The sequence below is a fragment of the Anser cygnoides genome, chromosome 23, assembly GCF_040182565.1.
Source record: "Anser cygnoides isolate HZ-2024a breed goose chromosome 23, Taihu_goose_T2T_genome, whole genome shotgun sequence".
NCBI classification, from domain to species: Eukaryota; Metazoa; Chordata; class Aves; order Anseriformes; family Anatidae; genus Anser; species Anser cygnoides.
Window position 1 is genome coordinate 6,037,044 of NC_089895.1, and position 27,025 is coordinate 6,064,068.

The window sequence follows — 27,025 nt, forward strand, 5'->3', positions numbered from 1 at the left end:
TTGTGAGCTGTGACAAACACGTTTATTATTGCTGTATGTGCAGAGAATATTTCCATTCAAAAGATATTTCAGTTAACAGAAAGCTTTCAACCATTTCTATTAACTTTGCCATTTCTCCCCCTCTTCCTTATAGAAGACATATATACAATTGGGCCCCGACTGCTGTAGTTACAGCCTCACAGTCTTATTTCAATCTCACGTACGATAATTCCAAAGCAATTGAGATGCGAAAAGATCTACTGGCATTGCCCTAATTCATGTAGAGAAAGCAGTTCACTTTGGTTCAACACAGGATCAAAAATCACTATGAGTTGCCCACATACGCAGCTTCTCTGAACAAGGGACAGAGTCCAGGTCTTCGATTCCCATCGGGATCTTCTTGCTGTCAACACCCTCTCCAAGACAAGTTGGATGAATGAGCATTCTTGTGCTACTTCAGATACTTTGCGTCTTACCTCACGAGAGCAGTCACAATTAGCTTCTATTTTGAAAACAGACAAACTTGCAGGTTTTTATTTTTATTGGATGCTTCCAATTTTATATCTAATAATATACAGATACTCATTTTTCATTGTTCCATTCATATCTTCACATAGTTCAGCCATTCTGTCACATTAAAATAAAAAAAAGCACAACTGAAATAAAATAAATTTGTAAGCTGGAAAAATACATTATAAACTTATATTCAAGAAACATTCTCTTTATAATTAAAAGCCTACTTGTAACAATTTAAGTAGGATTTAAAGAAAATCTTGATTTTCATTTTTAAATAGGTGGCCTTTGTGTATACTTTTAATCATTTCATATGTACAATTCAACCAGTATCTCTGCCTACCTGTGACAGAATACCTGAAATGAAACAAACAAAACGAAAAAAAAAATGAAAAGGAGTCTTTAACAAAAAAAAAATCAATATTCTTTTTCCAGGAAAATACAGTATAATCAGAACTTTAAACACATGCTTCTCTCATTTGTATTAAGGCCTAAGAGACAGATGTGCTTTAATAAAAGCAGACAGTATGAAGAAAAGTCCTTCCACTTTTCTCTTCGAATTCCTGTAACAGCTCATCTATTTCATTTTCCATGTCTTCTGTGTGCTGTATCTAAAAGAGAAAAAAATGCTAAGTAACTGGACTCCAAGGATACGATGCAGTTTAGAGAACAGTAACGATTCAGTGTTTTTGGCTTACTGTGAAGCCTAAATCAGCAGGCTGTACCAAGCCGTGCAGCACTGGGTGCTTTATTGAGATTCCCAGCATTCCCAAACGGACATATATTCTGCATCGTGTTCATCTGCACATCCTTCCTTCTCCAACCCACTGAACTGGCACTGAACTAGTACTTTGTTGAGTAGGCAACATCCATCCTCACTAGATAACAAATGGAAGCTTCAGAATAGCTGCAAGCACACTGAACAGATGGCTAAAATTCAAGTCCCTTGAACCCTCAGAGGATTTTTGGATCTGGAAAGGATGCAAGTATTCGGGACCAGAATAGATCACACAGTCTGGAGTAAAAAAAAAGTCTGTTGCCACACTGGAATAGGTGAGCTAATCAGCTTGCACGTTGTGAAAGGACACAGAGCCTTTCTGTTCTCTTGACAGTTACGTCAACTGTTTTAAGCTCAGCTTATTTCAGCATTATTTCAAGGGTTAGGGCCAAGAACATTGAAGGTGGAAGACAGAAGGCACCAGATTTTTTCCACATCATACACACAACAGGGTGGTACTATGAAATACACCTACACAGGATGCTTTTCAAGTATACCGTGATTCACAATGCAACTCTGATGTTTAAATCCTACATATTACAACTGCCTTTGAAATAGACATTTGTGCTATAAGCAAATGTTTTGAGGATGGGCTCAACAAGTGTAATGGTTATGTGAAGTGCTCTGTGATGCTGCTTTTCATGGCAGCTAACAATTCATTAGTTTTGGACACACACTGTCTACTTTGGAAATCATGAACTCCATTCCAGTTGCACAACAGCTCCGTAAATAACCATGAGAATTTGGAAACTTAATTCTGTTGACATGGGTTTTACTTGAAACGATTTCTGCAATATGCAGCGCCTTTAAGGAGAGCTAAACAACCCCCAAGCCCCGTGCAGTCAGCTGGGTCCCAAACGAGCCCTCTCTACTTACACACTGGCAGAGCTCACAGATAAGGAAAGCACCCAGGGTTGCCTCCTCATGGTTATCCTGAATGTCCACATTGATCACGTGTACTGGCTGACACGTCTCCTGCTCTCTGGAATTTAAATCTAGTTGGAAACAAAACACACAACAGCAAAATTTCGGGTGGAATGATTTCACGTTTTACACAGCATTCATAAGAAAACAGTTTTATTATTTTCTGTATACATAGAACCAGTGAATAGTATAGTCCCTCTTTTCAGAAGGGGAAGGTGGATTTGGGGAACAAAAGAATTCAATTTTGTGGAAGGGCTGTGATGGTTTATTAGCCTTGGTCAAGAGAAATTACCGCTCACCTTCGGCTGGCAGTCTTTAAAACCGAAGATTTTCAAAAGTCGAGAATGATTTTAGGCTTCCTCACCTGAAGAGTTTTAATTGCCTGTTTTTCAGAAAGCACTGTGCATCCAAACACTGAAAATTAAACTGCAAAGTGAACTCCTCGAAGTTAAGCACTGCCAGTTGTTTTAGAAAATTCTAGCTTTAACATGCTCCACTTATGGGTGGAAAAGGAAAAAATAAAGCATCCTTTTCCTATTAATACACCCATGTGTTATTGTTATGCCTCTCTAACAAAACCTTCCCATTACACACACTTTTTTAAGCTACAAGTTGCTCTTTCCTAACCCTGCTCTGCAAGTTTAGCTTGGCAAAGCCTGCTGAGGACTCCATTTTGAAGTTTCACCTTTCTAACCAAGAGCCATTTGGTAGCACTCAAGCTTTCTTCCTTTAACGCTGCTTGTAATTGACCAATTATCATAACGTGACGGAGGCACAAGCAGAAAGCTAGCAAGTGGCTGCCCTTCGCCTCATATCCTTGTAACTCAAAACACTCTCATAAAACAGGGTGAAAGCTGTTTTCCACGTGAGACATGCTGAACTGACTGAAGAACCATCCATTCAACTCGCAGGGCAGCTGCTCTCAAAACTTACCGATACGTTTCAAACACTTCACTTAGATATTCAGAGCCCTTAATTGCTCAGCTTGCAGAAGCTCAAATGTTTGTGTGCGTGACATGCCCACTGACGACTGAAAAGGTACGCAACGGCCTTTTACGTTATGTATAATACTGTTTGCTGGTCTTTGAATGTAAAGGAAACACCCCAAACCTTACATAAGCCCGTATCCAGCATTTCCAGCAGCAGGGTGCCAGCCCAGGAGCTGAAACCCCACGACTCTGAGCTCCCATCAGCTTGCTGTGCATTATTTGTGACCATGCAGAACAGCCAATGCACAACATGAGATTCTGGCATATCTCGCTGACTCATTTAAGGACAAAGCTGTAGCACGTTAGCAGAGAACTAATCGTGTTCAAGAATAGCTTCTCCAGCTTCATAGGAAGTATTTATTATGGGCAAACTGCTTGGTAGGTCACAGGAAGTATTCCTCAGGGAAGAAGGGAAGCTGCACAGCGAAGATAGCTTAGACTGTTTCTCCATCAACCCATAGTGGTAAAAAAAAAAAAAAAAAAAAAGGCTCATCACATACAACTTGGTCATCTTCTAGATCCATGAGCATTTTCAAACCGAACATGTACTTGAGTTTCTCCAAACGCTAGTTATTTCAAAACGCTTGTTATAGCAATTTCAAATTGCTATACGTACACATCCTGCGTAGCTGCCAGAACTAGCATCTTTGAGAAATATGTACTCAGCTGTCACTTCTCTGCTACGTACAGCCCATGGCAATGCACTGGGAGCTCCTCTCCCTGCTGGTGCTCCAGCAAGAGCAGTCAGAGCAGACAGATGTTTCCAGATCTGTGAAGGTCTTTGGGGGTGTGGGTGTGTGGGGTAGAGAAGAACTCAAAGTTAAGTTATCAGCTCAAGGTCCTTACCTTCTACTACTTGATCATAGACTCTTTCTTCACACGTAAGAATCAAATCAAAAACGTCTTTGCAGTTCTGGAATCTCTCTGGTCGTGGCTTGATTCTCTTATTTCTGTCCAACATATGTAAAATCCCATTCTGTGTGTATCTGAAGTTGTTTGAGTTAAGTATCTTTAAGAAAAGTCACATTTTTGAGCAAATGACCAGTACAAGGTAAACTATTACAGTATCTTTAAAATCTGTTTGCAAATACAAAGATCGGTGACCACTAAACAGATCCCTGTTTGACCCCAAGAAGGACAATTCAGGCAGCTACTGGGTTTCAGACAACTCAGTACAATGGCAGAGACAGCTTCACGAGGCCCTCATTAGGTCTGGGTTCCTCAGAAGGACAACTTCCCTTGGGTAACTGCTTTTATACCCGTAATGCTTAGAGCACATGGACGTGGCCGTTTGCTAAGTGCCCTACATCCACCTGAGTCACTGCCCCTTTCGGCCTCTGTCCCGTAAGTTACACAGGGCTCCTGGTGCCAGCTGCACGCCTGCATGAAGCTGCAACCTGAACTCAGCCCCGCAGGTTTATACAGATGAGCTTCCGAAGGCAATTAAATAAACCAGTGGAGCATCATCCCTTTCAGAACATCCCCAGACAGAAACAGGAATGAAGAAAACCACCGACGTTACTGCTGCCAGCACTTCAGTCACCGGGTGAAACAGATTCGTTACGCTGCTTGGTAGCTCAATTTACGCGGGTACAGTAGCTTTGAGACCCAAATTTACAGCCCACATCCCCCTTTCAGACAGGATACACTAATCCCCTGCCCACACTAACCCTGTCCTCTCAGCTGTCTGGGATACACGGTTTCATCAGGAGCACGCTCGCATACATCTGCTCGGTTCATTAATAGCAAACTCCTCCTGAAGACAGTTTTATGGGCAGATTAGGAATACTGGGGAAGGTTTGAATTAAAAGAGCATGGAAATTGATGCATCTCTTCCTTGCTTTGAAGCACCGGCTATTTTTAGCCATCCGAGTACATGTTTTTAAATTAAAATAGCAGTAAGGGTAACAGTCTATAATTTCTTGAGATAACAGAAGGATTCTGAGCAGAAAAAAAAAAATCCATCATTAATAGTATGTAAGGTACCATCTTGGCTTATTTCCATTTTGAAAAGGTCACATACTTGGCAGGTTGTCTTCATTCTTTTTGCAATACAATCCTGATCTTGTAACAAGAGACTGGCAGCTTTCTGTCTACCTTTTTCCAGTTGCCCCCAGTACCCCCGGTTCTCTTGCTCAGGCAGCCAGGTCTATGCCGCTAATCTACGTGCTTCAAGGTGTTCTTGAAGAGCGTTCAAGCCAACAGCCTCCAGAGCTTTTAACTCTCCCAAGTTTTTAAGCTATATTAAAATCTAAATTCTTCTTTCTACCCAAGTAAGAGACCTTATATGGGAAAAATATTCAGTTCTTATGTAGCTGCAGCATCCCACTAGCTGCTTGACTGAAGAAAATTTCCATTTTGAATTACAAATTGAACGATACTTCATCACAAATATATATATATAAGCAACTCTATCAGTCAGTCGGCTGACTTCTGCTGTGTCTTTTTTTCAGGGCTCTCCCAAACCTTTTACCATCATTCCTTCCCAAAAGACTTCTCCCTGTGTAACTGCGCTTTATAGCCCAAAGCTATCTGAAGCAGCTCTTGTACACCAGAGCCCACATCTTCACAGCATCCCTGTAAAATCTCCTTGGGTCTGTCATGCTTGGAGAAAATCCACTACGCCAGACCTCTGGTGATGTGCAAAGCACAAAAACGACTGTAACAGCCATTTTCAGAACACTTGTAAACATCCCGCTGCACTGCTTGGTTTGGAGTTCGACAGCGAGCCCCTTCTGGGCTCTCTAATCTCTATTTCTACATCATGCAGTTGAAGGAAGAATTCACAACACCTTACACTCTTCTCCTGGTTCTTTTTTTTTTCCCCCTCCATTTCTAGGATGAAACGTTGCTGGCATCTGTCCCCTAGCTTTCCTGAGCATGGAGACAGAATTACGCATATTCAAAAAACCCACACAGTCAAGCTTTCTGCTTCACACAAGCTTTCCACTGCCAACTTGCAGCTACATTTTTTGAGGGTCTATGTGCCTATAAAAGGAGATTGAAATAAACTGTTAAGATTCAGGACGCTTTCATACTTGGTCGTCTGAAATCTTTTTCACCTGGATAAAGCCAGCGTGCCATCATCCTGTCAGCAAGCTGCCCCGAGCTGCAGGACTGTTTTCAATGCATAATCTTAGCCCAGATTTGTTCTCATCATGAGCTCAGGTGAACTCAAGAGATATTACACCTCGTTAAAGGTCTCTACTGCCAGATGTTCAGCCATTAAGTCAGACTTGGCTCATTCCAGCAGATTTCAGCTCCATGCTTCCTATTCTCTGCACCTCTGCTGTCCCCTTTCAGCACTCCCTTCTTCAGAAGGTACTCACAAAACTCTCTCCTGGCTTTCAGTGCTGTTCTCTGGCCACAGCAACCTTACCACTACCATGCTCAGAAAGTTAAAGCATTTATATATTTACCTAAGGGGTCATCACCCACTGCAAACCATCAGTAAATATCACGTTTTTGCAATGAGTCTAATTCAGATACTACCTTTATTGGAGTAACTATGCTAAGTGGATCCACAAAGTATTGAAATTTGTGCATAACAAATCACTCCTAGAAAAACTTGATATGAAGAGACGTTGCAACACAAGGTGTGCCTAGCCATACGGAGCACTGCTGCTCATTCTTGAAGAGATAGCTAGAAACTGCCATCTCTACGGTTACCAACTCTGCGTTCCCTCCATTTACTTCAGGATGTCCCATAATAACGTATTGATATATATATATATACAAAATATAAACGTGTTTAGAACAACCTCCTAAGTCTTTCAACAGCTCCTGCCACCCAAATTTAAAATCCCCCCACCACAGACAGCAGAAATGCCTCCTCCCACCCCCCGTGTAGGTCGCTGCCCATCCTTTCCCACTCAGTTCATCAGTCAGCTTCTCACTCAGGACCCAAACTGTACTTTTAGCTGTGTAATACTATCATATATATATTGATATAGAAGAGAAACTAGCTATTTTCCTTAACTACTAGTAATATTCAAAAGAACATTTCCAGCAAGTAGACTTTTAGTTCTGCATTTGCGGGGGGGCTGAAACTAGATGATCTTTAAGGTCCCTTTCAACCCAGGCCATTCTATGATATGATTCTATTTTCCCACCTTCCACTGTTGCACTGTCCTTCTCAAGTAATTGCTTGAGGTCCACTTGGCAAATTTGAGTAAGTCTTGCTAAAAGCTGTGAACAGGAGCTTTTGTTAAGTGGAACTGGGATACAGAAGAACATCCACAGAATAAAGCAGATAATCCTGGAGAGCAGAAGTGTTTTCTTGTTTAATAAACTCTCACAATTATTTTCACACATTGACTATGACTAGTTTAGTTCCTAGCTCTCACCTTCCCGAACTACAATGTTTACACTATTTCATAAAAGCTATACTGAGGTTAAAATTAAGAGAAGATTCCCATATGACAATACTTTTTTCCACTGTTACATACACCACTCCCACACTGCAAGATACCCGTGACTGCACTGCCTTCACACATGTCCAGCTTCCAGTTTTGCTGATAGTGTTTCTTGTGTAATTGAATAGCACGGCAATGTTTTTGATGGTTACCTGACTGCAGAATTCAATATAATGTAGACTGCTGTTTTTGTTAGGAAATTGGATCTTTACAAGCCTGAAAGATATTCTTCTCTATAATTTCACAAGTACTATTGTTAGAAATCCATTTTAAAAAATAGGGGAAAAAAACACACATGTAGCTTCAAGATCTTCTCCTTAAGATTGTATGATGACTGCCTATGCTGGAGGTCAGCTGGGCAAAACATCTTTAAGTTGAACAGCAGTGGCAAAAAATTCTCCCATGGATGCTAGATGTTATTCAGGTACTATGAAGCTTAAGGGAAAAGTGAGGGGCGGGGGGAAAAACTTTAGGCAATCCTTTTGCATAACTGCACTATCCCCTAACTAGGTTTCCCAGGGTTGGTCTGTATGTTTGTTAAGTGTTAAAGCTGCACTGAATATGCTCATGAAGTCAGGCAAATATCACTCAGGGTGTCGTGAAGTGATTCAGATGCTAGTGCTATCTCACCATCTATGCATGTGAATAATGTAGTTATTCCTCTGCACAGCCATCTTTGAGAAACGCAGTTATTCCAAGTTCTATTTAGGAAGCTAACTTGTTAGGAACCTAAAGATGGTCTTTAGAAAAACACGTATGTCTGTCCACAAAGAATTAAAGGAAGTCTAGGCATTCTCTTCTTTACAATGAAACATCATGGACCTTCTCTGCAGGGTAGACAGGACAGTATTTTTTTCCAAAGTAGTTCCTGAATAAAATATGGCGTATTACCTGAAGAACTAGATATTGGGATTAATTCCCCTGATACATCAATGTTTAAGTGGACTGCCAGCACCTGAAAGAGTAATGAATCATCTAAATTAAAATAACTTAATGCATCAAATTGGACTTTTCGTTAACAGTAATTTTCTCCCCCCATTAAATATGAAGAGCCATCTACATGTCACACCTAACCCAGCTCGGACCTGCTATCGCTTCCAGACATCATTTTTTTATGGTGAATACACTTCCCAGGTAGAACCACAAGAGGACAGCAAGAGGAAAGAAACCTCAGAAATAAGACAAGATTACAATAAAGTACTGGCTACAGCTTGAGCTTTTTTTTTTTTTAAACCACCAAACAAGCTTAAGGAAAATTATGTAAAAAAAAGTTTTATTTGCATTAAATAAAAACAGATACTCTTGTTAGAGAACAAAGCATATAGCAAGATACAGGGCACAGAAAGCAACTAGACTGCACAGAAATTACTGTGGATTATGTTTAGAGAACCTGCACTTGAGGCTGACAAAAAAAGCAACAGATTAGCAAAGGAAAAAACAGGAAGTTTTGATAAATCCCAAGATCGGACAGTTAAAGGTTAGAAGAAGTACACCGCAAAACAGCAGACACATTCAGTGTCTGCCAGAGCACAAGATCACTGCTTATTTTCTCAGAGCAGTAAGAATCAAGAACAGCTATCAACTTCAATTAGAATAGATCTAATTACTGGCAAATCGGTTTAGTTTTGCTTTTCCCCCCTCCAGTACCTATCTATGATGATGGGGCCTCCACTTAACATCTCAGTTTTGTGACAAAACAAGACTGCAATATTGTGAATGAGAAATTCAGGAGAACAGAATGGGCTGAATGGGAGACGGACACAGCCAGATGAGTTGTGTCTTCCATTAAACTGTTTTGCAGAGCTCAGTGTCCAGCTGGAGTCAGAAGGATCTATTAATTCAGCAGGGAAACTTCAGCAGCAGTTCAACCTCAGAGCTTGATATTCAGAGAAGGACAGACAGGAATGATCATCTCAGGCCACCTAAGTTGCGTGTTTATAAGAAATGTGCACTTCAGAATTGTAAAATATCACCTGGATACCAAGCACCATGTAAGAAGCATGAGCAGCAAAATTAACTGCCACGCCTAGTTCTTTACACTAAGATGTTTCAGCATATTATGCTGTGTTTTAAACCAAAGGCTCATTTCATTTCTTACCACTGTTGCTGAATAGGGCTTAGTTCTTGTGGTGGTAATCACTGCATGCGGACAACAGACTTTCAAGAAATATTTCTCATACCGTAAGAGGAAGCTTGGATGAACTTAATCATGCAGGTCTACAAGGTTGTAAGTAAACATCTACATCTCAGGTCATCAAGGCAGAAAGTCTTCCCTAATGATCAGTGAAAAGGAATCGGTTGCATCTGCTGCCTGGTTATTCTGTTTTAATTCTTCCACTCTCCATGAAAAAACATCCTTTGAAATATCCCTATCCTCCCCTCGGTATAAGGGCAGCCAAGCAGGTCGCATCAAGACACCTCGTCTGCAGATGACTAATCTGAGATGAGATACCCAATACACTGACTTGTTTAAGTTAAAATCTTGTATGGATGAAAAGAACTAGAAAAGAATTCACTAAGTTTCATCTTAACTTCTAGATGAAAATGAAAATGAAGTCGGCAAGTAGTATAACCTGAATATTCTGGAGTATATAAATTAATTATATAGTCATCTAAAATAGAGACCAATCTATTAAACATAATTAGGTAAATTCAATTTGCTAAAATGCATACACGCTCTTCAGGAAAAAAAAGTCTTTAAAGTAATGGCTGACGTCCAAAGCTTCTACATCTTCAAACAAATCTGACATGCCAATTATTCATTTTCATGCAGCTGTCACTATACTCAAACACTGCAATTCTTCTCTGTGAAAAATAGCAGTGGAGCAGAGTAAGTCTCTAACACCAGCACAAATGGCATTTGCAAGTCTCTTTTCTATGTAATCTCAATTTAATTACTAGTAACTGTATTGTAAACAGAACATACCTTGTGCTTCATCCTGCTTGGCAAAATGCTGACGGGGAACAACTGCCCACCCTTCTTCCACCTGCTGTTATCACTTCCTTTTGCAGGGAACACAACACTAAAAAGGGCACCAGCGCTATGAATTCTGCTTTCCAGGCAGCTGTGGTTATCGCTGCAAGAACTGTCTATGTTCTGTATCTGGAGCGTGATTTGCCTTTCATTTGGAATGAAAACTGTGCCTTTTTAGTACAAATTGGAGATCGTTCACAAGCCTTTTGTGGTACTGTGCAACTTATAGTCCTAACGCTGAAAATATGACATCCTAAAATATCACAAAGCTACCAAGTTGGGTTAAGTAACATTTCTTGTAATGTTTGTGCCTGCATGAATGACTTGCAAAGGACCAAATATGAAATGTCACTTGCTTTTTATTGCTAAGGCCAACAATGTAGCATTTCTAAACTGTAAGCTACAAATAAAATCCAGCTGAGCAAGCTCACAGCGGTTGGTCCATAACCAACAGTAGCTGGTCCAACAACAACAGGCATGCTCATTCCCTAAGTCTGGTTGAGCCCTAAAGCTGAGGGCTGCATGCCCACACTTCTCTGAGAGAAGCCAAGATCTTTAGTTTAGCCTACAGCTGAAGTGCCAGACAGTGACTTGTCAGTGCTGAAAAGCTGAAACTTCATTTGAGGATGAAACTGGACAGAAATAAGCTGTCAAAAGGGAAAAGAAAGGAAGCAATGGTAAAGTCCAAAGAGCTGGAGAAGGGGGTATGATGGACATACTGGAGGGACTATCAGAAAGGTGAGAATATCAAAGACAGAATGCAAGATGACTTCAAAGATGTGGTATTTCTGACTATGCCAAACACTTGGCCACGTACTGCATTCAGTGAGTATTCCACATGGAGATTAATTTCAATTGCAATAATCTAAAAGAGTGTCTGTCATCTCAGCAAGATACCTCAAACTGCTAGCAGGTCCACCAGGTGACAGGGACAGGTAACAAAGGATTGTAGAAATCAACAGCAGGACCAGCAGGCAAGCTAAAGAAAAACACCAGAGGGTACTCAGGTATTGCACATTCCTTTGGATGCTCCTCTCAGGCATAGAAACTTGCGCCAGATTTCAAAAGACGAATGTCAGGAGATGGGGGGAAGCAGGAAGTATTCTGAAGTAGCTGTACAGGCAAAAAGGTTTGTCAGAAAAATATTAGTCATTCCAGTAAATGTCTCAGAGAAACAGGGTCTGCAACAACTGTTCTCAAATTACTTTCCATTGTTGTACTACTCTGTACTGTAGAACTCAAAGTTAATTTTCAACTAGAGTTATAGTTGGAACTCAGACAAAGCAAAACAAGTATTGCAAATCTTATGTAAATTAAGCTATTTTGCTTCACTTATTTGGGAAAGCTGAGAACGCATTCATAAAGACAGCAGGGCCACTTTTAAAGAGCAGCCTGCAGAGCAAGAAACATGCCGGATGAGATCCACAGTGTGTTCCTTGGCACAACACTGCAAACAGGACACTGAAGTACAGGGGGATGTGGTTAATCCACAGCCTGATTAACAACTGGTTTTGCAAAGCTCACACATACACACACACAACTTGTGTTCCTTGGGGAAACACTTCTCACAGTAAGTCCTCCTCACGCTGGTCCCGAAGTCTGTTCTCACATCAGATTCCCAAGGTATTCACACCGCCAATTCTGTCACTGGGCAGCAACAACGCTGACTGAGCTTTTCTTCCCCCCTCTTCTGTAACTTCAACTGTTGGTTTGGCTCCAAGTTTCTAGGTGTTTCAGCAAAGGTAGAAGCTGTGATTCAATTAGACAGAGCTGCTGAACTTGGGGCTAGAGTAATAACCCATGCTGGAAGCAAGAGAATGCTAACTTTGCCTAAATGGAAATAGATGTGATGCACATCTAGAGGCTCAACCATCTGAAGAGGTGGCAGACACTAAGATTAAGCAGAAAATCCTGCAAGATAAAATGCTCTGGCAAAGTCATCCACACCTTTAGTTACAAAAGGTAAGAATAAAGAGCAAGAACGGGTATTAACTTGTTTGCAAATTTTGTTCTGAAGACAGAGCAATGGAAATATGCCTTCAGTTCTTCTGTTGAATATTCTAACCATCTGTCTGCACATCCAAAAAAAATGCCATAAACATCCCAGAAGCCAGGCACAGTAATTCTACTGTCTTGCAATTAACACTGGTTGAAGAAGTTACAGGCACTCCCCTGAAGATGGAGATTGTTCTGGAAGCAATATAAAGAACAAAGACTGTATAAGCATTCCCTACATTGACAGAGAAAGCTTTGCGTTCATCTGAAATAAACTCTTCTAGGCAGGAAACAGCAGCCTGCTGTCACTTCTGTCCCAGACGAAACAGCCGAGCTAGGACCAAACAAAGCTATGCTAGTTTTTCTGGGCAGACAGCTGGCAAGGTTCATCAACTACAGATGACAGAAGGACCGAGTGGGATTTAAGCCAGTGCCTAAGAGTAGAAGCAGCAATTTTTTATATGTAAGTTTAAATAACAGTAAGACTACCATCTTCGTAGGGAGTTAAGAACAAAGAAAGCCTGTGCTAAGACACTAGTTATAGGAAGAGCAAACAATATGAACGCTTCGCTGCACTCCTGTGTGATATCAAAAGCAGCAGCCAACACACTGGGAGAAAAATTCCATCTGCTTATGAGGCAAATCATCTCTAAGTAATGCTAGTCATGCATGGTGCACTCAGGAGGCCAGCAGGTGGTAGGGACCGAGACCTTCAAGTAGCCCTGTTTTTCATGTCCATCCAAAGGTGGTTTCTCAGATTCAAATCCCACCTTTCCTTCCAAGAACGCCCAACAGACTTAAAATGCTTACGTTCATTAGCAGAGCTCATACATTATGACTGAAACACAGTCAAGGAAAATTACTCAAATGCTATATGGATTTTAAAATACTCGTCAGCCTCAGACAGGATTCTTTGGATGACCTGTTCAGAACCAACACTGGTTAAGGAAACAAACCTTCTGAAGATTCTAGCTAGAAGACAGGTAGGATGGCAGAGGAAGTTTTATGTGCTGAGAAACATTTCCTATTAGGCTGGTGTCCGTCGTTCCTCCCATGTCCTAGAACTTCAAATACAGAGGGAAGTATATCTAAATAAGTATTTATATTTTTTGCATGTATAATAGTTTCAAATAATATTTCCTTTTTGATGTGGATGAAACCAGAATTAACAGCAGTTTCTTCAGAAGCCAAACTAAGAAATACTGAAAACTGCTGCCTTTCAAAGGCTAGGGATTTTGTGAAAAGTGTTTTTGTCTTAAGATCCTTCGCGGAGAAAAAGGTATTGGAGCTCAGCTTATGGTCAAAAGTGTACAGAGCTGCAGAAACACACCTCATAGAAGACTGTTCAAATCCAGTTTAAGCACTGCTTTCCATCCTCATCCTTTCCATTTCACTAAGTATTCTGTACTTAAAGTACTTTGAAGGATGTTAAGAAAGAAAATGAGACTTACGCTGTGTTGAGGAGAAGTTTGCCATGCAACAGGCTGTGATTTCGGCCATACAGCAACTAGCCCACTGACCACGGGAACCCAGCTCAGAACAGCAGCTGACAGCTGTTAATCAGCTCCAAATCCAGGAAGAAAACCAAATGAAAACATGAAATAAATATATGCGTGAAGAGCTTACCTGAAGTGGAATTTAAGTTACTCTTGAAAAAAGGAATCGGCACGGGTGAGCTATACGTGGCCTCAACAAGCACGAAGCTCAAGAGTCCTCCTGCGTGCCCATGGTAACTTCCCCCGTTAAGCAACTCAAGGTTGCTTTGTACAGCCTCCAGAAAAGCGGTGCCATATAAATTCTCCATAAATTAGGACAGTTCATTGATCCAGAAATATCAGGAATTACTGCTCAATTGTTACGGATTCTAGAGCTTTGCTGTAAGTGGCAGAAGTCTCTGCAACAAACGAACAATATTCAAAAGAGAACGGACAAGTGCTTTAGAGCAAGCTATTCCTGTCACCGGCAGCTTTTCTTCTAGCAACTTTTCTCCACTTCTTCAGGCCATGAATGCTCTGGGCCTCAGAATCATGGCTCTTCACCACACAACACCAGATCATTAACAGCAAGGCTGGAAAATACAACTTGGCTACAAACCAGAAATCAAGAGGAACAGAATTTATGAAGTCTCAAATCTTTTCAGCAAATGACAACCCAAGCAGTAAGACCTGAAACAGATTTTGATGACATATTGGAAAATTACTGCCTCCTTTGCCATTCTGTGCTGCACCTTTCATTTTCATTGCAAATTTCTTACGGCAGCTATAATCTGGTTCTACTTGCTTTGTTAATGAGAAAACTAACAGGCAAAGTGCTATGACCTCATTTCATACAAAAAGGATCTTATTCCTGGTACCGCTGCACTATAATCATCTATTCCCGGCTTATGCTTTTTTCCCTGAAAAAGCAGACATTAATTTGAGCTCTAAAAATGAAAGAAATTAAGACGTGGATAAATTCAGAACTTCCTGGGACATCAACTATTTGATAACCATGTACCATTTAAATTGTAAGATTATTTACATGTTTAAAAACATGAACTATTTTTGCCTTTCAGGGTGCAAGAGGGAAATCAAACTATCTTAGATAAGGAAGAGCAGCAACTTTAAGTGCATCAGCCATCCATCACTGTCCAAGAACACGAAGCTAGTGCTTTGCAAAAGCACTCGAACTCTTAAACTTACCCCTTAAACTCATGGTAATTTGCTCTTTGCTTCTAAAGGTTTGTTTTAGTGCTGTTCCGCATTTACAACTCAGTAGTGTATTTCTTCTGTACAATAATCAGAAGTTTGCTCTTAATTTCTTAAGTAGCTGTTTCCATGCAGCAAGTGCCCAAGACTTTTAAGCTTTACAATCCCAAACCTATGCACTGGATATCTTGCAGCATAGTTACAGCTGATGCCTTTAATTCCTCTAGGCAGCTTCTACATTTCGCTGATTACTGCTGTTCTCCTTAAGGCACGTAAATCTGAAGGTGTAAATTGTGCATCCCAACTCATATACAATTAATGCACAAACACCATTAAAAATACTTTACAGACTACTGAAAGCTAAGGGACTTTTTATGATTTACTGTAAAGTTCTTGCTACAGCTCACAGGAAGGATGTTTTGCAACAAGCCCCTCATCAAGCACACAGGAGGCAGTTGAAGACCAACTCCAATCCCAGACTAAGCCCTCCCTGAGTTCTACCTTCCCACACAGGCCAGCAAGAGCTTGTTAACCCTACCAATGCTGATGCACAGGTCCTCTTTCCTGTTATCTCCAGGCCAGGGCTTATTAGCTCAGATGCAGCGACACTTTAGCACTACTATGAGACGTCTGAGCTATAGCACACGTGCATCCCACAGGCAGGGAGCACACGCACATGAGCTCTCAGCCACTTGCAGATCAGCTTGCACAAAACTAGTTCTTCACGCTGAATATTGGCCTAAGTATGTCCTCTTAAGAGAAAGACTATTTAATGGAAAGGATCACCATTTCCCAATATTTAAGTATTCTTGTCTTTACAGTTCAGGTAAGTTGAACGTTAGTTTCCATACTAGCTATTTTTCAAGCTACAAACTTATCACTTGTGAGTGGCTGAAGTGAATACCCAAGTAATAATGCATGGACAGCATTCAACCACAGAATCACGAAAAAACAGACTACTACCAGACAAAATAAGACTTCTCCAAGTAGTTAAAAAAAAAAAAAAAAAGCTGTTCAAGAACAAGAATTCTCAGAACCTGACTAGGCAAATGCAGGAATTCTAAAGGACTAAGTCCAAGGCTGTAACAAATGGACTCTGTTATCTTCCTGAGCATGATATGCCACACCTAACTGGAAAAGGCAGCCTGGACTGGCTGCATACTTAGAGATTATTGTCTTAAGAAGCTAATGAACTACCTTTTCAACTTTAGTCCCCAATTTAAAAAGAGAGTCCATCCTTCAGACTGACTAGAGAATGACTGGAAGGCCTTGCTCCAACAAGCAGTTCTGTTTCTTGCTTTGAACAGACCCCAACACTACACTGGACACGCAATATTACAGCAGTTAGGTTATCAGTTCTGTGGTTGATGCCAAATAACTTTCCGATACAGCTGTTAAAGACTGCACAAGGAACTGCTTCCCTTCCAGTACTGGCATTAAGGGAGAGCAGAAGAAGCCTCCCAGACAAGATGACGTTCAGTACTACAATACTGTCCCGCTGTATTTCACTCCAAGAGAGAAGATTCAGTTTATCTGCAGGAAAAGCCTAGTAATGTCTGACTAAGACTTTAGTCAGGATCTTACTTCATTGCCACCCTCCAGAGAAAAAAATTATTCCTCAGTATATCCTCACCACTCCCAGATGCCCCTCTTGTCAGCTAGTCACGGTCCTCTTTCTGTCCTCTTCGCAGGCACAGGCGATAGCGTCTCAAGTGGGACTGAAACATTTTGGGCAAGGCACAGAACCCTGCTCCTGCACAGTCCTACAGTGACACCGATTTAGTTCAGTAATACACTTCTGTTGGTCTTCCTTCTCTTCTGTCAGGAAATTGGTACTTCAGCTTTGTACATCTGGACCCTGTGAAGATCTCGTGCATGCTAGAATCTGCTTCAGCTTTTTTCTGATTTTTCCCCTATTCAGGACTGCCCATGTTTGCCCCAAAGCCTCCGCATTTTCCTCTACTGACATTCTAGCACAATGCATCTTACCCGTTAAGACAGCAGAGAGCAAGACAGATGAAGAACTGTGGGATAAACCAGGAGTAAGGGTCAGCCACAGGGAGACCACAATGCCATAATATTTGCTGGCAAAGCGGTCTGTATGACAGTAAGAATTATTTCCACTTGTTCTGAATGGGAAGGGTACTATAAACAAAACAGAAAATACATCAGCAATAGCACACAAAAAAGGGATGGCCATCCAGCTTAGAGAGTTCAAAAAGAACTAAATCTCAGTCAATTACATTATCACAATTATTTTTCTCAGAAGAGAATGCCTATACCTTTAACTAAGATGCACCAACCCAGCTTCTGTTCATTTCTGAAACATCTTCCTTTCTGCCTCAAGCAAACCTTTAGGAATGTCTTGATTCTCTTTTTTTTTTTTTTCCCCTCCTAATTTGATATCACATAACTAGGGAGCTAAAACTGGAATCCTATCTACGTATTTAGCAAGCAGGTTAAATTAAAAGTCAAGAACAAAAATAGCAGGAAACAGAGTAGCAGGCCACACTTTTAAGTAGAGGTATGCTGCCTAGAAATCCTAATTAAAATAAATACGTATCTTTGGAAATAACTAGGTTTCTTCCGTCTAAGGGCCACAGATATATCAGTGTTGAGAAAAGGAAAAAACAGTCGATCATGGAGTTAATTAATATTGATAAAGAATTTGGGAATGGCTGCTGTCAAATTTTGGTCAAGTTTCTATTTGAACAGTCCCTATCCCTGGGCAAATGTGCAACAGCAATTGCTGTTGTAATTTTATTTTATTTTTTTAATTTCATCTTATTGATTTCACTTGATTGCAAACTCACCAATTTTCCTTTTTTTTTTTTTTTGTCTCTCAAGTCACAATCATATAATTAGAACCAAGTCCTTAAGTCCCTTCACACAGCTGTACGTGGCAAGTAATTATACTGGCCTATTTTTGAGATGCCCATTTGCACATGCAAATTCAAGGAACTGTAACAATACTACCCACACATAATCCTGCAGAGGTACCCCAGACACTGGCCCTGTCTCCTACAGATTAGTAGCAGAACCCTCTACTGTTCTCCTAGAACAAAAAGTGGTATTTTTAAGAAGCACCCAAGAACTACACTCAGAACAGCCTTAAGTAGTTTTGTTGCAGCCCTCTATTAGGGCTCAGGGAACTTAAATACAATGTTCTAAAAACGCAAGGGTAGAAGTGGATATTTGTTTTAACTACTAACCTTTAAACTGCTCTGGACTGCTTTCATTTTGTACATACTGTAACCACCACTGTAGGTATTCAACTGAGCACGGATGTCTGCCTGGCTCCATCAGTCCCTTACCCCTTTGCTTCTGAAATTCAGCATACGCCTTCAAGGTACGTGAGCTTGTGCTCTGTATTTCACTAATTAACAGCAATGAAGGTGCTTTTAGGCTCTGCAGAGTGTTTTTGATAGTTCTGCTCTCCCTCCTTTTCTCAAGTGACTACTTTTCACTCATTTTTTACCTCACTCTGACCGACGTCCATCACTGCAGAAGCACATTTCTGGTTGAGATTAAAGCCTTCTGAAACAAGATGTCATTTCCTTGGCTGGTCAAGCGAGAACATGCCAAGTCACTTGCAGCCACAATTTCACTGAGTATCTGGTGTCCATAATGCACCGGATCCCTGCTGGCCTACAGAACTGGAGGAAGGAAATCATTCCCAGCTGAGGCAGCACTGGATGCTGAGCGCTCGCATTTCTTGTGTCCCATCACTGGAATATGGGAACAAGCTGACAGTTCTCACCAAGATACTTTCCAAACACCTGGAACGGCTCTAGGTGACAGTCATCTCCACTGAGCTGATGAATGCAAGGCTGGGGAACAGGACAAGCTGAATCATATGAACAACACGTCGTCTTGTTTCCCCCATCAATTACACCCAAAGCCCCTCAGAAGAGCAGGCCCCCACCCCCTACAGCAGGCAATGTTTGCATGCCCATCACCTCTATCATGAAAAATCTTCTGCCACTAAAGAGCGCAAAAACTGCTCTGTTACAAATTATAAGACTCATTTCTGGAATACTTCATTTTAAAGGATTCTCTATTTTTAAGAAGAAATTCTTACTGAATTCTATACTGAATATCTTTTTTAGGGTAAATTCTCTCTTTCGCACTTAACATTTAAAAAGAAAAAAAATCAGATCCCTTGCTGAGAAAGAAGTACCTAGAATGAGTACCCTGATTTTGCAAAAAAAAAAAGTGGGTTTTCTTAAAGAATGAAAAATCAACTTCAAATACAGATGTTCTAAAATCATGCAGAATCATGAATTATGTCAAGCTAAGTAGTGTGCATAACTGTGATCACCTCTGCTCTCCAGGATTAATTCTGTTATTGTGCTTTCCTATGTCCTTTCTTTAAAATATACTACGCACATTTTTTGGGGTGCACTGCTCAAATCACGTATCAAGAAGCTCTCAGTGAGAAGAGTGAGTTCTTTAATGAAAGGTATCCTCTCTCCCAGAGAAAGTATACTGTAAGCCTTACCTGTCAGTTTGTCTGAGCTAAATACAATTTTAATCTTGAGGTGGCAGCTGTTGTCATATCCGTTATCAGGAACAGTCTTTGCACTGGGAAGTACGATCCACAGTGCAGTGGAGGTTAACGGACAATCTGTGATAGGATTAATGTGCTTTCAATCAAGAGGTAAATGTGTTAACATACTTCAAAAGAGCATTCTGAATGCGTGCATTGTAACTCAATAGCGATTTACAAGGGAGCATTAGAGGCCCTTTGTAAAAAACCTGCTGTGAACTTAAAACATTTTAAGTTTGCCAGTCAAGCAACTATGTATTCCTAATGCATAATGCCAAATAATGAATTACACCTTTCAAGGAGAACCATATTGGATTTTTTTAAAAAGGCCATGCCACAGGGATACAGTTCTTTGTCTTTCCTAAGCAGATCATTGTACATCTGATCATATGTTGTTTTGAAATCATAAACATTTGGCTTGTCCGGTGCTGGTCCTGGCAGTTTCACGTGAGTCCCTGTTCCAAAGGATCGGACACTGAATCCTCGTTTGCTGAAAGACAGTGGGGAAGGGGAGAGAAGAGGCAATTAGACTGGGTGGATTTTAAACAATGAAGTGCAATCAGCCAAATCACAAACAAACAGTCCAAACATATTTCAACTAACAGTTAAACTAAGGTCACAACGTTCTTAGATTTACAGCGCAAAAGAGTTTCAGATGGAAGTTTGAAGAGCAGCAGCACACATCTTTTAACCTACATAAATGTCACACACACAAAAAAAAAAAAACCTCCATCTGACATCAGGTAACTAGTATCACACAAACTGCTGCTGGTACCTGGCATTGCCAAAAAGCTAACAGAAATGATGCAATGATTTCAGAGTTTTATTTTCTCCTTTCCCCCTCCCCAAAGATGCACATTAAAACAGAGAGGCAAAGCCACTGGGCCTCGGACCATCACAAAAAAGAAATACTCATTTTGGACTATAGCCAAAAGGAACAGAGCCCTCATATATACTGAAGGTTTTTAACAAAGTCAATTAAATACAGCTAAAACTTCGCTGTGAGCGGGTCACCAAACATGCTTTGAAAGATCTGTGATTTACCTAATACCGAGAGAAAAGACATCCCAGACATATCTATACTGACAACCATCCCCTTCATTCTTTTTCAGAACTTGGTCATCTGAACATGGAGAAAGGTGATTCACATGGACTTGAGGTGTACTGCTGTAGCGCATAACAAAGCGAACTCCAACTCACTGCCCACTTCTCTAAACCCGCTAATTGTTTTGTAGCACAGGAAAGAAAAGGGACCCAAGAGTATTCCACTAGCATAGCACAGAATCAGTGCAAAACGCAAGGAGAAATAAATAACCAATAAAAGAAAAAAGAGTTAGACCGGACTTCCAAGACAACTTCACTTCAGTTCTGTTTCATCTGACGGGAAATTTTCTTCCAGAAGTATTTTTCTACTTTTGCTTTACTAGAGAAAACACGATGCAGACAACGACGTTATCTGTACCGTGACATTCACCGTGCAAGTCTTGTTTGAGAAAATCCTCACTTGTTACTGGAAAACCTCAGGGCAGAGACCCAAAGCACACATTTCCTTGCGGTTACAATTAAGACTCATAAACCGTTTCTGAAAGGCTGCCCTCATTTTATACTAATTTTTCTTAGAATTACTATATGCAGTGTTCCAGACATCGTGTTTCTGTTGTGCTTTCACACATTTTGGATCTGTAACACGCTCTGTTCACTCTTAGGCAATACAATACAGGCAGAGATGTTTTTGTCTTGATATAAGGAAGTAACAATACCACCTGGCCAATACTTATGTATTCTGCTCAAGCTGCTGGGTTAACTATTTTATTTCCCACATTTCGTCGCCAAACCTCTACCGTGATGTAAGTAGCGCAGTACAAGCATTTGGGTGCTTGGCCTTTCCCTCAAGTGGGCTGAAAAAATCTTGCTGTGCAATTACTTTTACAGAAGCGGAACACATACCCTGCTGGCTTGCATCTAAAACTTGCGAGTAAGCCTAGAATAGCTTCATTCCGTTCTTAGGAAGAATTACTTGTTTGATTATTTAAATTTTTAAAAAAGGAGGCAGAAACCTGTTTGTTTTTAGGGGCAACACCATTATGTTTTTTCCAGTTAACCTAAATACACTGGATTTCAATAAACCCTTGAGTAATAATAGGGATTGCAATACATTTTGCCAGATAACCCAGACGAGATTGCTTTCTGGTGGTCTAATGGTCAAAGCTACGTGGTAAAACAGTCACTATTAGCCAGAAGGCTGAAACACTTGACCTTAGAATTATAGTACAGCTTCTGAAACATGTCATGATCACGGATTAATCTCAGTTTTTTTGCTGTTTTGTTTTAAAAAAGGACCCACACTTGCAGCTTCAGTGATTTATCAGAGTCTGAATTAAAGAAAACCAAGACATCTGCAGCCTTCTGAGAAGAGCGACCAGAAGGCTGTGAGCCACTGCAAGGGTCCCAGTTGCCCATTTTGAGCAAACGACGACTCACACTTTAACTCCTCGGTCTTCGCACACAAGATAGCAGGAGAATTCAGTAGGAGACACCCATTCAAATTGCTTGTTTGTCTTAAAAGTACAATTCCTTCCACAAAAGTGACTCACAACTGCACTTGTGGTTATTTTCCCTGCCATCCTTCCAGCCCTGAGTTTTTATTCTACTGCCTCTACTGGACATGAAGAGTCATCGCATTTATGGACAAAACTGCAGCGGCTGAAGTAATAATTTTTTCGAATTGCTCTTCTTCCAGATATATCCTTCTTCTTCCCTGCCTAACGTCTATCACTTGAAGCTATTTTGGCAAAGTAGCTTGGGAACACCTAATGAAAAATAGTGAACTTCAGCACCTTGCACTTCCTGCCTTCTTTCTTCTTCTCCCACACAAAGCAGTAATGCTACAATGGAAAAGTATTTTCTTCTATGTTTTCCTCCTGAATTTTAATTTTTTACTTTAGTTTTTTTCTCTGAAATAGGTCTGGTTAGGTCACACACATTAGAAAGCCCACCTCCAGCTGTGAGAAACATCCTTGAAGTTTGTGTAATTTCATATAGATCAAAACAGAAGCGTTCACTGCAGTTTCACAAATCAAAAATTTGTGGTTCGACACCCAGGACCCACTGCAAAATACTTCCTCGAGTAGCTGGAACGCACACCTCACCCGGGGCAGTTTCATGCTTTGACATCAGCAGTTGCCAAGGTACAGTTTTACATTAGTTATGCATTAGGTGTACTGTTAGGAAATATCTGGAAGATGTTTCACCATACTTCTTGCAGCAGTGGGGGACAGGACTGCTTTTGTTAAGCAGCTGGGCAGATCCAGTTTAGTGAGTCAAGTATCTGCTATTATGTGGCACGGCCTTTTAACAAGGAGTATTTTCTATGAGACCATTTATATCTAAGATCCTTTGCCTAGAAAAACTACAGAGAAAATGGAAAAAATGAACTTCATCTTTACCATTAATAGTAGAGGGTAAACATATACTAATATACTAACTCGGTGATCTTGAATACTAAATATTGAAAGTGAATGCAAAAAACTGCAGCACCACTGCAGGCAGCAGCATTAAAGTTTCTCAGGGGACAAATTAGTTTTAATACAAACTAACTTTAATACAAACCTTCCACAACATGTAGCAAGAGAATAATTAGCAGTGTCCTCCTCCTACATCACTTCAAAAATATCTTATGCCATTCAACCAATTAAAAAGAAAAAAAAAATCACACACTTGAACAGCGGGCATGAAAGCACTGTTAACTGATTTTGATTACAAAAATCTTCAAAATATTAACTTGTTGCACTGCAACATGTAATTTACTTATCAGCAATAAGCTGTCAGATGAAAGTGCTATGTTAAAAAACACTTCCTCCTTTCTTAAGGATTTAATAAGACAATTCCAGATATCTTAAATTAAGCAGCGCAGGTTTCAATACCCATTTGGCAGCAGTTAGCTGCTGACAGATGTCAGCAGAGAAGCTATGACTGAGCTACTTAAGTAAACTGCAAGGGTGTAACTTAAGTTCTTTTACTTAGTCAACGTTGAAATACAAATCATAATGTTAACATGTAACTTAGGCTTTGGCTACTGGGGTTTCGATTTTTAAGCTTTTACTGCCACTAAGATACCTCATGTTCACATTCTCAAGTTCTTAGCACACTCCATTTCCTAAAAACAAAGAGGAACACAAATATCCGAGAAGTCTGTGTTACCAGAACAGGACGGCAGAGAGAAAGAACTGAGGGGGCTGAGATAGGATGCTTGTACCATAAGCGCCTGAAAATACAAAGTTGCTAGAGCACCTGCTATGCACTGGAAGAATTTGAAAGGATAATTTTCTTTTAAATGCCAAATAAAACTACACAAATGGATACGTGGAAGTTGCTGTGTAACACGGCTTGTCAGTAAGTGTAACCCTTCTACCTTCCTCTTTGGTGTTTCAAGGAGAGCCATGGCCTAAATCTACGCATCCTATGGCAAAAAAGATGCAAGTCATATTTGTAAAAGCAAGAAGTGTAGGATGAGTAAGATTTGACCTACAGAAACCCAGTTTGATAACTTTTAAGGAAGGATTGCATCTCTCTGCATAGTCCTCTGCCTTGCCTCTTTTCCCTTTGCTTTAATGTCTCAGTGTAAACCATTGGCGATGGTAGCTATTCTATCAACAAGATTCAAGGGCTTCTGTTGGGAGATTGGAACAATAACAAAAATATGTAGGAACTGGTCATTAAAAAGAAAATACAGAAAAATACTATAAAGCAAACAAAGTAGTGCTGAAGCAAGATAACACTGGTTAGATGTCATTATATCTTTGTTGTATTGCGAACAATCAAACATTTGCCTTCCAGAGACACAAGTGGCAGCACAGAGACACCAGGCACAGGAAGGATGAGTAAGAAATTTAGGTTGCCAAGTCAGAATCGTGCAAGCCCTTTGGAATGAACTACTGCAATTTAAAAGGAAAAAAAGTAATTCTTATTATCTGGTTAAGTAAAAAAAAAAAAAAACAAAACACTGAAGTGTACAAAGTATGTACTACAATTTTTTTTCCTCATGTTCAAGAAGAGAACAGCAGGATAATATAAAACATAAGTACATTAAGACGTTAAACTCTGTTTAAACCACTTCATAATTTCATGCATTAGACAGGATAAACAACTAAAAGGGAACATAAAAGCAAGAAGTGATAGACTGCAGTGTGTCTGAGAGCCTACTATGTTAATCATTTCATTTGGATGTGCTATATAGAGAACTAAATATGTATGTAAATACACAAATGCATCAGGGTTTTAAATTCAGATATATCTGTAAGAATCTTTTTTGTTGTAGAAGGAAGTAGAATACAGTTAAGTTCAAGTTTTAGTAGGCATTCGGTAGGCCTAACATTTGGAAAGTGAAATAAGCTTGCCTTACAGATATTTTTCTCTATAAGTTGAAGACTGAAATAAGCACAATTACTGAGAACACTTTTACATGAAAGACTTGGCTTAAATAAAGCCCGTAGTTCATGAGAACACTGAGTGGACTAGCAAAGTTAATTCTGAAACCTGACCTACAACATTATAAACATTAAAAAAAATCTGTGATAACCATGTCAAAAATATTTTTATTTTGATATGTTTCCTAGCATAAATATTTTCAAGAAAAAAGCCTACTGCTATCTTGAGCCACACATTGCAAAACTTTGTTTATGAATGTTGATGTAGATGTTCCAACACCGATGGCTGGACTCCAGATTTTTGTTTTCAAACAGTCACCTGTGGTTCCGTAGTGTTTGTGCCCGTTCAAGTTTCATAATCCCTTAACAAAATACTTTGAAGTTATAATACCTCACTTTCTATGCTTTAAACATTTCTTCCGGACTGTTTTTCCTCTTTTGGTCACATGTTGTTTTTTTCCAAAGTGCAGTGCCACATACAGCAGGACAGCCTGGCAAAATGGACTAGCTTTGATCCAACGCAAACTGTTTCTGAAGCTTACAGGCAAGCAATCATTCTCCTTGCAGAGACTAGTTATATCTTTGGAACAGCATCAGCAGTTCAGCTCTATTTTGCCAGCTATGCTATTCCAAATTACATAAGATGCTGCTGCTTACAAACCTTTACAAAATAACTACTTTTTTTTTTTTATAATAAAATCCTAAGGGAGAAGAAACTTTCAAAAAGAACATCAGTCACAACGGAAGTGATTTATTTCTTCTGCAAAAACAGAGGGGAAGAAAAAGGCTGGATATTAGAAGTAAATTTAATCCCCACCCCAAGCGCTCCGGTTTTGGTTACCGCTCAGTTCCAGCGTTATAACTAGCAGAAAACCCACAGAAAAGCAGCAGCCCTTCCCCACCCCAGCTCAAAGCACGTACTGGTCCCATCGTGTTTGGAGGCGCGCCTCAGGTAACATCTGACGCCAAGTTTAAGCATTTGCTGCATCAGATGCTTACAGTAAGATGGCTGCCAGACCAGATGTTCCTATTATTTAGCCCTTTCACGTCTTTTTTCCCTGTTTTAGTTAAAATGTAAAGCGCAATTTACACTTCGTTGTTTGACTCGCTGTGCTAGTGATGTGCCTCATCTCGTGTAGATGCTGACTTTGCCTAGTTTTAACCGAAAAAGAAGACTTTATCACGGTGCTCAGGGAGGGTTCAGGCCCACGGTTCCCGGCAGATCAGGTCCCTCCTGCCTGTCCACCCGTGTCACCGCCTCCCTCTCCCATCTCCCCTTCTGCCTTTAGCCAAACTGGAAGCACTTGCAGGGCTGAAGAAAGGGACCCTCACAGCCTCAGCATCGCTTCACGCTCTGAACCAAGCACCATTTAGCCAAATACTTCACCCGGTGTTCCTGCAAAGGGAAAGCGCTCCCTGTCAGTGCCTACAGCGGCTCCAATCTTCACGCTCGTTATTTAAAAAATAAAACGACGTTAAAAAGAGGCAGCTGGGCGTTAAAACGCCGAGCCCCGGGGGCTGTCGGCCGCGTTTCGCAGCGCTGGACGCGGAGCTCCGTTGTGCGCCGACCGGTGCAGGCCCCTCGGCCCCGGGCCCGCGGGGAAGGAGGCGGGCGGGCGGGCAGGCCCCGGTTACCTGAGGATGTTGTGCGCCTCCATGCTGCGGTTCTGGTTGCTGGAGCACACGACGGCCACGCGGAGCGGCGAGGACGGCATGGCGGCGATGCGCGGCCCGGCCCGGCCCGGCCCCGGCGGCGGCTCCTCGCACAAAATGGCGGCCGCGGCGCGGCGGGGGGC

The 27,025-nt window shown here is 40.8% G+C and overlaps 1 protein-coding gene across 1 annotated transcript; it reads right to left on the bottom strand.

Annotated features, from left to right (window-relative positions):
• SSU72 (SSU72 homolog, RNA polymerase II CTD phosphatase) lies at positions 1-27,025 on the bottom strand. The gene is made up of 5 exons (XM_048067551.2): positions 26,865-27,025; positions 20,150-20,293; positions 4,030-4,169; positions 2,147-2,265; positions 1-1,103 (listed from the first exon to the last, which is right to left on the bottom strand). Exons 1-5 carry the CDS (start codon positions 26,942-26,944, stop codon positions 1,002-1,004), a joined length of 585 nt encoding a protein of 194 aa, XP_047923508.1. The 5' UTR covers positions 26,945-27,025; the 3' UTR covers positions 1-1,001.

Excerpts from the sequence above, each read along its gene's own strand:
- SSU72 (XM_048067551.2), bottom strand. The coding sequence starts at position 26,944 with ATGCCGTCCTCGCCGCTCCGCGTGGCCGTCGTGTGCTCCAGCAACCAG. Across the intron at positions 2,266-4,029 it reads CTATGATCAAGTAGTAGAAG|ATTTAAATTCCAGAGAGCAG; the intron begins GTAAGGACCTTG and ends GTTTCCAACTAG. Across the intron at positions 1,104-2,146 it reads TCTGTGAGCTCTGCCAGTGT|ATACAGCACACAGAAGACAT; the intron begins GTAAGTAGAGAG and ends TTTCTCTTTTAG.